This window comes from Streptopelia decaocto, assembly GCF_964273445.1.
Source record: "Streptopelia decaocto genome assembly, chromosome: 1".
NCBI classification, from domain to species: Eukaryota; Metazoa; Chordata; class Aves; order Columbiformes; family Columbidae; genus Streptopelia; species Streptopelia decaocto.
The window spans coordinates 65,518,073-65,530,236 of NC_138663.1; the positions used below are offsets into that span (position 1 = coordinate 65,518,073).

General features: G+C 39.1%; 2 protein-coding genes across 7 annotated transcripts in view; both read right to left on the bottom strand.

The window, feature by feature from the left end:
• The window catches only part of LRTM2 (leucine rich repeats and transmembrane domains 2), a gene marked incomplete at its 5' end in the record, with an annotated part of 107,150 nt that overhangs the window by 75,104 nt on the left and 19,882 nt on the right, over positions 1 to 12,164 (bottom strand). The window lies entirely within an intron of this gene.
• Positions 1 to 12,164, bottom strand: part of ADIPOR2 (adiponectin receptor 2) — a 48,512-nt gene that overhangs the window by 14,539 nt on the left and 21,809 nt on the right. For all 6 annotated transcript variants that reach the window (XM_082042922.1, XM_082042917.1, XM_082042919.1 and 3 more), the window contains exon 2: positions 8,232 to 8,467. In XM_082042922.1, coding sequence (XP_081899048.1) covers positions 8,232 to 8,399 — 168 coding nt within the window. In that variant the 5' untranslated portion in view covers positions 8,400 to 8,467. The remainder of the gene's footprint in view (positions 1 to 8,231; positions 8,468 to 12,164) is intronic.

Sequence of the window (12,164 nt, forward strand, 5' to 3'; positions counted from 1 at the left end):
TCTGGACTTCAAGCAATAGAAGTGTAGTATCTTGCGGTCTGTGGTTTCTCGATGTCAGTTTACAGATTTCTAGAAAGATTGAGGGTTTACACAGGACTACTACTTGCACTGGCGACAAGCAAGCTCTTGTTCATCACTTCAGACTGCAATTTTGCTAGAAAGCATCATCAATCTGTGTTCAGTACAGTGCATAAACTGAAACATAAGTCAGACTTGAATGAAGCCACCTACAAAGTTTACTCTGCCAAAAGTGGTCCTCTCCTTCCTCACTCCCATCTTCCTTTACACTGCTTTTGGCACTCATCTGATCCTTGGGCTGATTAGCTGATCCAATACTAATCAGGCAGAAATCAGTCACGTTTTTGCTAGGCAAGCTTCCTATTAGATATTACAGTTGGTTCAGAAAACCAAGGGATTTGAGGAGCTCAAGCTAGTGCAAGAGAAACAAAGGGAGCATCAGCTCCCATTTTACTGAGAACCACTACAGAATACTTTCTGTGGACCATGTTCAAGGCCACGTTTCTTTTCAACATGTTTCAGTTGGATGTCAAATGATCTCCAGTCCTATTTTTGTAGTGTTCATCAGTTAGAAAGGAGCCTAAAAACCTAGCTAGCCATGGATTAAGGAAATTAAAATTAACGATCACTTCAGTAGGCTGCTGTATTCCCACAACTTCCAGCAGCTTTCAGGACTGCGATTCCAGAAATGTGACGGTTTTCATTGGTTGCATGTATGGTATTTGATGCAGAATCAGAAGTGCACGTTAACCAGTAACACTAGTAACTGCAATACAAGTCTCCTAAACCCCAGAAAAGGCTAAACTCTTCAGTTATAGGGTTCCTTTTTGGACAGTCACCACTCGGTTACTTGAGGGCCTGACTGTGCACATACCTATGTAGTATTAAGCTCTGGAATTAATGAAGTCTCTTGCCTCAAAGCTCAACTGTTTGTGATGCCAATTCACCATCATGTCATCACCGGTGCCCTAAAGCTGCTATCACAGGAATTTCCAAAGTGTGATGCAATCTGAATCTGTTCTGATGTTCTTGCTTCCTTCAGCTACTGATAGATGCTCCCCCACTCTTGATCTGTCCCCAGACAGAACTCTGCCTCGGTATGAACACATCATTGTAATGCAGGCAAGATAATTCAGAAAAAGCAAAGTCTTGATTAACACTGAACTGTGGGATATAATAAGACTCAGTACTTATACGCAATTCTCTTCTTAGAACACAAGCTAGAAAACATATGTTGCTGCATTTACAATACCACTGTTATCCCCCATATTAAACCGAAGTCACAAAGTCTAGACATGAACTTGGAGTTCTTGCTCTTGTTTATCTTGATCTCATCAGATGAATGATTAATAGTGTTTAACATGACATTCAAGTCATTTAATGTTTCTTGGGGCAGCATGCCAGTTTCAGTAACTCAAGAGTATTCAGCATAATGGCCAAGATATGTTCAAAGCTATAATATAAAAATGCTATTTTTCTAATCGCAGTCCCATAACATCCTTTTCAGCTAGCCAGACTGCTTTTTTCCAGCAAATCCTCTGTGCCTATTTTGTCAACTGACCTTTTATCAACAGGTCTTTTGTAAAAGGAAAGCATTGATAGGTGGTGCCACACCATGCCATTTCTCCTAAAAGCCTGCTGCACATTTTTCAGAATTTCATCAGCTTGTGTTTTTCGGATTGTAATTAATTAACTGGAAAAGCACAGCACCTTAAAAATTTCCGTGACTTCCCCTAACTTCCACACATACCAAGTTACTTTAAAATAACAGCTTTGTCATTTAGAGTTTACATTCTCTCTTAATCTGACAGGCTTGTAAACATAGGCACACCACAGTTTCCAAAAGGCTAACTACATTCACTCTCTAAGCAGGGTGTGCAAAGCTGTTTTTGCTGTCACAGGACCAAAAAAAGTCTTTCAATAGCACTGTGCCAAAGATCCTTTCACCCTATTGGTCAAAATGTTAAGTACTTGAAGGTTCCTGGAGTTTAGTAATTTTCCTTTGTAGGTCACCTTCTTATAAAAGCTACACTCCATTTAATATAGCACTTGGAAACAGTTTTATACAACCAGTCATGGGTGACTGCTTGCTGGCACTCATTAAAAACAAGCACTAACTTTAAACACTCGTTCAGCAAACAGTCCTAGGACAAAGTCACATTTTGGTTTCAGCAACCTTGCTAATACACCCTTATTAGACACAGCTCCCTCATTAAATATCTTCAGATGAAAAAGGTTTGTTGAATCTCTAAGCAGTAGCAACTACTGCTTTCCTGTCAATGCCCAGTACTTGACAAGTACCAAAGACCTCAATGGCCACATGTGCTCAGCTCATCCATACACTTTGGTGAAAAGCCTATAGAAATGGCTTCTACTACCAAAAGATTCTCATGTGCCATTTTCTGCTTTACTGCCGTTGTTAATTCTGACAGCAGAAAAAGAAAACAAGCATGCTGGGCTTATGGAAAGCAAATGCTCTGTTAAAAAAATAAACAGAGACCGAAAGTGTACTGCTGAACTTAATGTAAGATCAGAGTCAATAAATTTAAAACGGAGGAAGATGCAAGTTAACACACCAGAACAACTTTTTTTTCTCTTGTATCACTGTGAAAGGCTGTCATGTCTCCCATTGCTGCCCAAGTCAGGGAGATAAGATCTCCAGGAAAACAAAGGCAAAAACCATGGAATCTAACCCTTGCCCAGGGAAACAGTTGTGCCAGTGAATCACAAACAAAACCGCTCCCTCCCTCTCCCAGTTTCAACACACAGCACAGCAAGCAATGGTTACAAAACCAGCTGGCAGGCAGCAAACTCAGCAGAGTGCCAACACTTCCTCTCTCAAAGAGCTCAGGCTCTCCAGACTAAAAGGAGACAGTTGAACCCAGCTGCAACTCTACAAGACATAACCTATTAAAGCTTTCTTGTCAATTCACAGGAGAGCTTTCTGAGAGCCATGGCACGCACAGAGACATGGCCATTTCCCACATGTTACCAGCCTTCTGGGCAGAATACTGTCTACTCATGGTTGACTAGGTCACAGTTCCCTGTCTTTTCTGTAGACATTCAACCTCTAAAAGCCTGTTAATAAACCAGGCACATCAACTGTCCATGAAAGATGCATCAGCATCCAACCAGCTGAAGCCTGTGGAGCCTGGAAACCATCTCCATAGACATTATCACATGTCTTCATACTATTTAAGTGGGAATACTTTGATATATTCTCCTCTGTGTATCCAAAAATGCCTTGCTGTACCAAGAAATAAAAAAAAAGAGGCATATTTGTAGGGAAAGAGGCTAGACTCCAGCACTTGCTTTAGTGACTAGCAGTCTGAGTAAAATATGCATTACCTCCAGTGCTTAGAACAAGTGAAGGAGAAATTCAGATGTTAACATATTTTGACCTGAAGTAAAATGCCAATTCGCATGCTTTCAAAGAAATAATGTTCTTTTCTAAGAGTTGCAAAATGGAGGAAAGGAAGAGGTGATGAAGAAGTCTACAGAAAAACAAATCTACTTTAAAACAAAAGTAAATATGTTTTGGTGAGACCTCAAATTCTGTTATGCCAGGCCTCTCCCATGACCTCTACAAACAAAACCTATAGTGCAATACAGGAAGAAGGCAAATACAGAAGCAGATGCCAAGTTTTTAATCATAACTCCAAATAACAGTAGTAAAATGCTACATTGAAATTAAAGTTAAATGGTTTCAAACAGAGCGAGAAACTTGCAAGGACAAAATTTAAGGCAATCGGCATTTATGAATATCAGCTCCAGAATGACCGTTCTTAAAACTCAAATGTCTGCCTTTGGCCTTTAACACTTCACCTAACTTTTTCTCTCATCATGCACCATAAAGACAAGTTGATAATTCCATGAATCTATACGCACCCTTCTGTAAATACCAAAACTAGTTTTGTAGCCTGTTTTTGCAGATAATATATACACACTTCTCATAACAGAAAAGGCTTCGAGTAAGTTCTATGATTCAAGTTAAAAGTCTTGAGCCATTTGCTCACCTTCCAATTTTTCTAAAACTTTTCTTTTGTACCTGAAAATCTGTTACACCCTTTTACCTCCCTCCTTCAAGTCACTTTGGTATTTATGCTCTAGAAAGACTTGCAGCTACACACACGTGTCATGAAATTTGTCAGAGGTCAAGTTAAGTTCCACTGGAAGTCAAAACCCATGCTCCTTGAGAAGCAACACGTATGAGTATTTTCCCAAATTTCTTCTGTCCATTCAGATGAATTGAGAGCTACATATCCCTTCTAGACCTTTACTAGAGTTTATCAAATACTTCAGAGCAACAGGTCTCCACTTTGTGGGTGCATTTTGGTGCCACACAGGATGACTACACAACACAGCTCAACTGCATAAAAGGAGCTGTCATTCAGGAACATGAAAGCCTGATGACTGAAATAAAGGCAGAGAAAATGGTTCTTTCATTTGCCTCCTGTCATTGACAGGTTAAAGTATAAAAGAAAAGAGTCAAACACAGGTTTTTAGGGCTCTATAAAGAACCCGTTCATCAGACTATAAGAAGCCACATGCATCTGATTGACTGTGTCATCTTAACAAAGCCACAGCAAGAGAGATTTCCTGTGGAACTATCAATGCTTGAATTACAAAGGTGGTTGAGACACAGAAACACTAGAACAGGAGGAAAGTTTATGTCCCAAAGGCTAGGCAATCCAGCATGCTACAAGAGGGAAGCACCTGCTGAAAAATGCCTTATAAGCACATACACAGCACATGCAAACTAGAGAAGGGAAAGAAGTTTAAACTGCTGAAAGTGAATATTTATGCAGCTTGCCTGATCCTCTTCTCAGCACTAAATCCTCAACATGCAGATAAATGGTCACTATCTCTCAAAGTCACAGAAAGCACACCACTCATCTGTCACTACACTAATTGTATGTTTAAACAAGATAGCAAGATGTCTACCTATTCTTCGCAACAGATCCTTAAAAGAGGGGATAAGGCAAGAACAAATATGCGCTCTAGGAGAGAACACAGAGACATGGGATAAAATACAGACTAAGAGGTTCAGGTGTAAAAGGATATTGATTTTACATGACCCATCTCTTCTTAAAAGCATCATTATAAGATTAACAGCACAGATTAACAGCACTGGCAGGCAGACGCAGCTGCTTTATTATTATTTAGGATAAGCATGCTCAATACAGCTAGTAAATCTTTGTTACATGTATTCAGTGAATGCCACAATTTACAGCAAGTAGGATCTTCAATGCAACCACCCAGGCAGGTTACTGGTGCCGGGGACAAAGGCCTCATTTAAAAAACAAAACAAATAGCATATAATGCAAGTTGTGGGGTAGATGGAAAATAATTCTGAACAATACAATAGTATGCTTCCACACACCTCCTTAGGAAATACTATTAAAATAATTCATCAAAAGCAACTACTACTAAAGAGTTCAGAATGCTTCCTCCTACGGGTGGAGCAGAAAGCGGGTATGCAAGTAGGCAGAGGAAAAGGAATCTTCTAAAGCAGAGTCTGGGGCAGATTTTATATAAATAAAGGAACTGCAATGATATAAATAGGCAACAGGAAAACTAAGCAATGCAATATTATCACAGGATAAAATACAGGCCTTTTTTTTTTTTTTTTTTTAAACTAATACCTCAGGTCTTAGGCCCAGTAAATTTTGGGGAAGTATAGTATCTATTAGAATATACCTATATTACAATGTTCAAGAAAGTTAATACAATTAGCTTGTCATAAGCAGAAGCATTTAAAAGCATATTAAATGATCGTGTTTGTTCTACCATCAAGACAGCTCTCATCTACTTTCCTTCTCCAAAATAATAATTCCTTAATCATTATCATCAGCTTCAACGTGGTTGCATTTAGCCACTAGAATACTAACAGAGCTGGCACCACTTGGAGTCCTTTTATAAGCCTATGTTTAGCTTGTGTGCCCAAGTACTATTGCCACCTACAGAAGAGCAATTTACTGTTATCTAAACAAGACTTTCTTCAAAACCAGAGGAAAAATCATGCTTTTGAACTAGTAAGTCATTTCTACTGAGGCAGCTGCACATAGCCAGAATGTATAGTAGAGCAAAAAAGTAAATCCTAGCTGGCATATGAGTAACAGCTGTGCTGGGGCTTATACAAGACAGAGGAAGATACATAGCATAATGTTTTTTTCAGATTATTTAGAATACTGCAGTATGCCACATAATAAAGGCCATTTGGCAAGACAATATTGGTACTTTTGACAGCAGAGCATTTTGGGATGCTCCATCTGAAGCATCAATTATTCAGCCTTTTAAGAAAAAAAGGAAAAAAAAAAAAGTAAAGATATCACAGCAATAAATGTTCAGGCTGAAAAAAGGTCAAACAAACAGGAGGCCATATAATGCAGAGAAAGTGATGCAGTTTGAGACAGAACAGCAAGGCCCGAATAGCAAAACCAAATTTCTGTGGCAGCTTTTTAAGAGACTGGGAAAAAGAGAAGACAAATACAAGAAAGCTAAATATTTGTAGTGAGCCAAAGTAAAAGAAACACATACTTTTGTCATAAGGATGAAAGCAAACAAACAAGAAAATATTAACACATGCTAAGAATGCCAGAAAAAACAAACAGAAGAGAGAATAAGAGTACTTTAACCATTTCATTTCCAAAATTCTAAAATTAATCACTTTGACTCATCCAAATAATTTCTATTTAGCTAAGCAAAGGTACAGAAAAAATTATAGGTCATAATCAGTCATGGGCTTTTACTTTGGGCTATTCCATCTTCAGGCAACAGACAGCTAACATTATTCAACCAGGAAAGTCAGAGACAAGAATGAAAATGGCCTTCAAAAAAATATAATCCCAAACGCTGTCAGATAAATGTGTGTGCATTCAAAATATCCACTAGTACAACTCAACTTTTCTTGTTTTTAACCTTAGCAAATTCAGCTATTGGCTAACACTTTGCACCTTATATGCGTGTTTCATGACTTCCCACATAACGCAAAAAAAAAAACCCTACTGTATTTCCTATTACCATGATACTGAGAATGCCCTATAGAAGTTACAGGAGCGTACAACTTCCAGTGCATTGGCTTGGCTTATTAGCCATTAATACCTGTTCTGACTTCTCATTACAAGGAGACTTAAAACTAAATTCCACAAGGGCTCAAACTAATAAAGACAGGTTCTCATGTCAGCTGAACCACAATAGTGGTCCATGCCCACACCCAGAATCTGTGGCAAATACAATTACACCAACAGCCCAACTCTTCTGCACTGAAGGCTACATTAAGTCTCATTGGCATGTTTTGCTCCTGGCGAAAACCACATGGTTGCTGTAACTGAGTTGATACAGTAAACTCATTAAGCCATGATAAATTTAATAGTGAGCTTAAGATGAACGCCTCTTCCACTTAACTGTGATGATACCCATCTGTATATATATCTTGGGAGAAGCATTAATTACAGTTCTGAAACTCTCTAACCAGAAGGTACTTTTGTCCAATGCTTGGACATTACCTTCATACAACACATAATTAAGCTGTGGAATTCCTTTCCACAGGATGTTGTGACTGTGCAGAACATGCACTGAAAATTCAAAAACATTGCCACTGGCTCAGGAAATCTGTGAGCCACCAATCACTAAAGGCTGGGAGAGTGTCCTAAGGAAGTAACACAACATGTTTCCCAGTCCCTGTACTCTTCCTTATGAGTCTGTAACTGGCTACTGTTTGAGGTAGGGTATTGCACACTATAGAAGTTCGGTCTAATTCAGTACGGCCATTCTTCCAACAGGAATGCTTGCAAACAGATTTTTCTGTTCTAATCCCTAAAACAACAGCAATTAGCCAAGGTTCAGACTACATTCAGCCAGAGTCAACTACTTTTACTTATGATTAATTTGAAATTACAGAACAAAAAGCTTTGGTATGAACATCATCTCAGCACAGAACAAACCATTATGAATCCCATTTCTTTGAGGAGGGAATAAAAACCACAAAGCTGGTAAACTTAAACCTATGCCCCGTCTTGTCACCTAAGTTCCCACACATTCAAACAAATATTTCTGGCATCTTCCTGTTTTTTTTTTTTTACAATTATTCAGCAGGCAGAAAGAGGCCATAGGCTCATGGTTCACATTTCTGGAACTTACCTCAAGCACCAAAGCACTTACATCAAAACTCATTTTCCCAAGCAAAACCAATAGATAATCATATAACTTACATTATCCTGGTCAGAAGACAAGGGTGGCTCCACTAGAAGAAGCCTCTGCTCAGAGCTGTCCTCTTCAAGGGCTGCCTGTGTTGTTGCAGTGTCAGACATGTGTCCTTTTCTGAGTCGTAGACCTGGCTCTGGAGAACCAGCATTATCGAGTTGCGTTAGTTCATTCATGAGATGCTGGGAGCCTTCTCAAATATTCTGCTTTCTCTTGGTTCAGTTTGGCTGATTATGTGTTGGCTCTGAAAGACAAACAGTTTGTATAACTAAACTGAAGTGAAAAATAAGAGTGTAAGAGTTGGCTGGAAGAATAACATGCTTAAAAGCTACCAAACAGCTATGACAACTGCCTTTATATGTGCCCAAACTCCCACAGGATCAATTATACAGACTTCTACACTGATGGACAAAGAATTTACATCTTTTGACCACTAATACTTTCGTATCCTAACACGAGTTAAACTCAACTTTTGAAGACGACAGAAAGTGAGCTCCATAAACAGTAAATTCACAAAAGCACGCTGATGTTTTTATAAATTATTATTTTTATTTTTACAATGTTGCAAACACTGGGCTGATAATACTATTTACAAATAAACTGCTTATCATAGGCACTCTATAATTATCAGCTTTTTGTGGGTATGAAGCTCGTACCCAAGCTCAATCATCTGGGATAGGTTCCATCAAAACTAGGACACCAAGTACTGGTTGGTAGCAACAAGCAAGCAGAGCTCAAGCAGCAACTAACTTCAGACAAACTGCAAGGAGGGCACTAGTACACATGGTTATTATGTTTTCCTTGCTTAAATTAAGATGTTCACAATCACTGCCAGGAATGGGTCTGTGCCTTTACTTGTATAAGGAATCAGACCAGACAAATTTAAACACCATTCATTCCATCACAGCAATCAGAAACAGATAATTCCCCCCAAAAACCAAAACCCATGCTTTCTACTCAGAAAAGTAACTATATTTTACACATGAAATGCTGCAGAAAGGATTTGGGGTAAATTTTACTCAAGATACTAAAGATTGGGTAATTTTCTGAAAATTTAAGTAATGACAACCTGTTATATCAGAGTCCTCATCCAAGAGTATTATTTGGTACCTTGTCCTGATTTCAGCTGGGATAATTAATTTTCTTCCCAGTAGCTGGTATAGCGCTGTGTTTTGGATTCAGTATGAGAAGAATGTTGATAACACACTGATGTTTTGGCTGTTGCCAAGCCATGCTTATATCAAGTCAAGGACTTTTCAGCTAAAAGATTGCAGGTGCTCAAGAAGCTGGGAAGGGGCACAGGCAAGACAGCTGATTCAAACTGTCCAAAGGGATATTCCATACCATATGATGTCATCCTCAGTATGTATTGTGGGGGAAGAAGAAGGAAGGCGGGGGATGTTCAGAGTGATGGTGTTTGTCTTCCCAAGTAACCATTATGCACAATGGAGCCCTACTTTCCTGGAGATGGCTGAACACCTGTCTGCCTATGGGAAGTGGTGAATGAATTCCTTGTTTTGCTTTGCTTGTGTGTGCAGCTTTTGCTTCCCCTATTAAACTGTCTTTATCTCAATCCACCAGTTTTCTTCCTTTTATTCTTCTGATTCTCTCGTCTGTTCCACAGTGGGGAGTGAATGAATGGCTGCGTGGTACTTCGTTGCTGGCTGGGGTTAAACCACATTGCTTGTACATCACTGTGTGGTGGTCACTTCAATAAACAGCCAAGAGATACCTGATTGACACTGGTTGCCTTGGGAGGCACAATAGCCAGAGCACTTGGAAATTAGAGTGCCAGAAACCACTGGAATGACTCGGTGCTTAGCTAAGGCTTCATAATCTCTTTGAATGAGAATATATTCATTTTGTACTAATCACTTGGTGTCATTCTATTACTGTAGCATCTTAAGTACTTGGATGTGACTAACACATAACATTAAGATAACCCATCTAACAACTTTTAACTTGCCAGGATACATAATTAGATTGGAATTTTAGTGCCCAATAAAAGATGCTGGAATTGTCTTAATGTAGGAGGGCAAATTAAAAATGTAAGATGGGGGATTGATATTGGCAGTTGTGTAATAAAATATCACCTCCAAAAAGCCAATAAATAATGTACTCCTGCCTTTCAGGGACTAATCTCATTTACACATGATCACTAAAAGATAATTCTCAGCTCTGACAAATGTGCTACAGATAATTTTGCTGCAGCGGTTTGTAATATTATATCCCCTCAGCTGCCTGGCAGTCCCCAAAGGAGAGAGCTACTAATGAGCAGGTAACAGACTTGCAGAACCAAACGATACCTCAGTTGTCTGAGTTCAGTATGGCACATTGCCTTAATCACCCAGGAAGGTAAGTTTGCAATATGACAGCAGAGCAGATGGTTTGCCCACCTTCCTGCTAACTCCACTATAGGGTCAGTAACCTCCATCTGAGAATAACATCTAAAATGGCTGCAGCTGTTTACTTGGTAAACACAAGAGCCATGGGACTATCACCTCATGAGAATTAAGGCAAGGTTTAATCACACAGGAAGCCCAATAAGGAACTTGAACAAGTGGATTTTAAGATCAAGAACAAGTATTTAGAAACCCACAGAACAACTGAAATCTTGACTGTTTTTGTCATATTTCAAGCAGTCAATTCACAATTCTATTTTTATGCAAGAAACATGAAGACATCGTCACATTGCCATTTGGCAAAACTGATCTAGGGAAGAAGAAAAGTCTATGCAACAAGAACTATAGTTTAAAATGAAACTTACTGGGTGTTGTCACTTAAAAGGCGACTTCTAAGAGACTAATTTCAGTACAGTACACTGTACCAATTTAAAGCTATAGCTAAAACCAAACAAATGCAAGAAACCAGAGCAGCTGTTTTTAAACAAGGGTTACAAACACACATCCACACACCCCTACCCGATATTCCACACATTTCCAACAGGTAGTTAGCTGAAATAGCCATAGATATTTTCACAGATTGTTCAATCTGCATTAGACATTTATAACCAGCAAGTTTTACTAGTTTTTCCTTCCACCAGCTTTTAGCAATAGAATTGCCATTCTGTGCTGCATTACCTGCTATATTGCCTCAGTGCACATCCTTACATCACCTCTGTGACATTGTGGGAGAAATGCTCAAAGAGATACGGTAATAACCATCACAACACGCTTAACCACACTTGGCCAAGATGCTTGCAAAAGGTTCTTCTAACACAAGAATGCCCAGAGACTTCTTAAATCAGGCCTTGAAGATTTACTTCACTAGCACTTGCTGCCAAGTGATCACTAAGGCTAAAAACAGATGCCTTTCACCTCCAGCAAGTGAGATTTGCATTCAGCAGCAGAGTTGAACTTCAGAGCTCTGCACAAACTTAAGTGTTTGTTTCTTGGCATTACAGCAGAATTGTTCAATGAACGAAGATGTTTCCATGTTGCCCTTCACGCAGGATCCTTTTAGTGCCAAGTATGTTTGCCCCTACTGAGCATACAAAGGTAAGCAAGCCAAAAGACAGTCCAAAAGCATCGGTATTGGTTTTTAGTCCTTTTTAAAAATGTACTATAAAAGCCAAAACCACATGCCCGAATGGGACATGGCATTGCCAGCAGAAAAGTACTAACAGCCAAAACTATTCGTTCACATGTGAAAGAAAGCAGCCTGAGATTATGAACAGAGAAGACATAGATGGTCTTTAATTTCTATCATAAAGTTTCTATGATGCCACAGTTCCATGATGGGTTTGAATGACTAGGATGACCTTTTCCTAAGAAAATAGAAGTATGGTCAGTAGCATCGAGCCAGAAGACGATGGTTGAAACATTGTGAACTAAGAGACTTATTGCCCATTCTGTCTCTAACACTAGGCAGTTCCTGAAAACAAAAACTGGAAAACTGAAAGCTATAGAACACTTGCGGTCTTGGAAGACACTGTTTTGTCT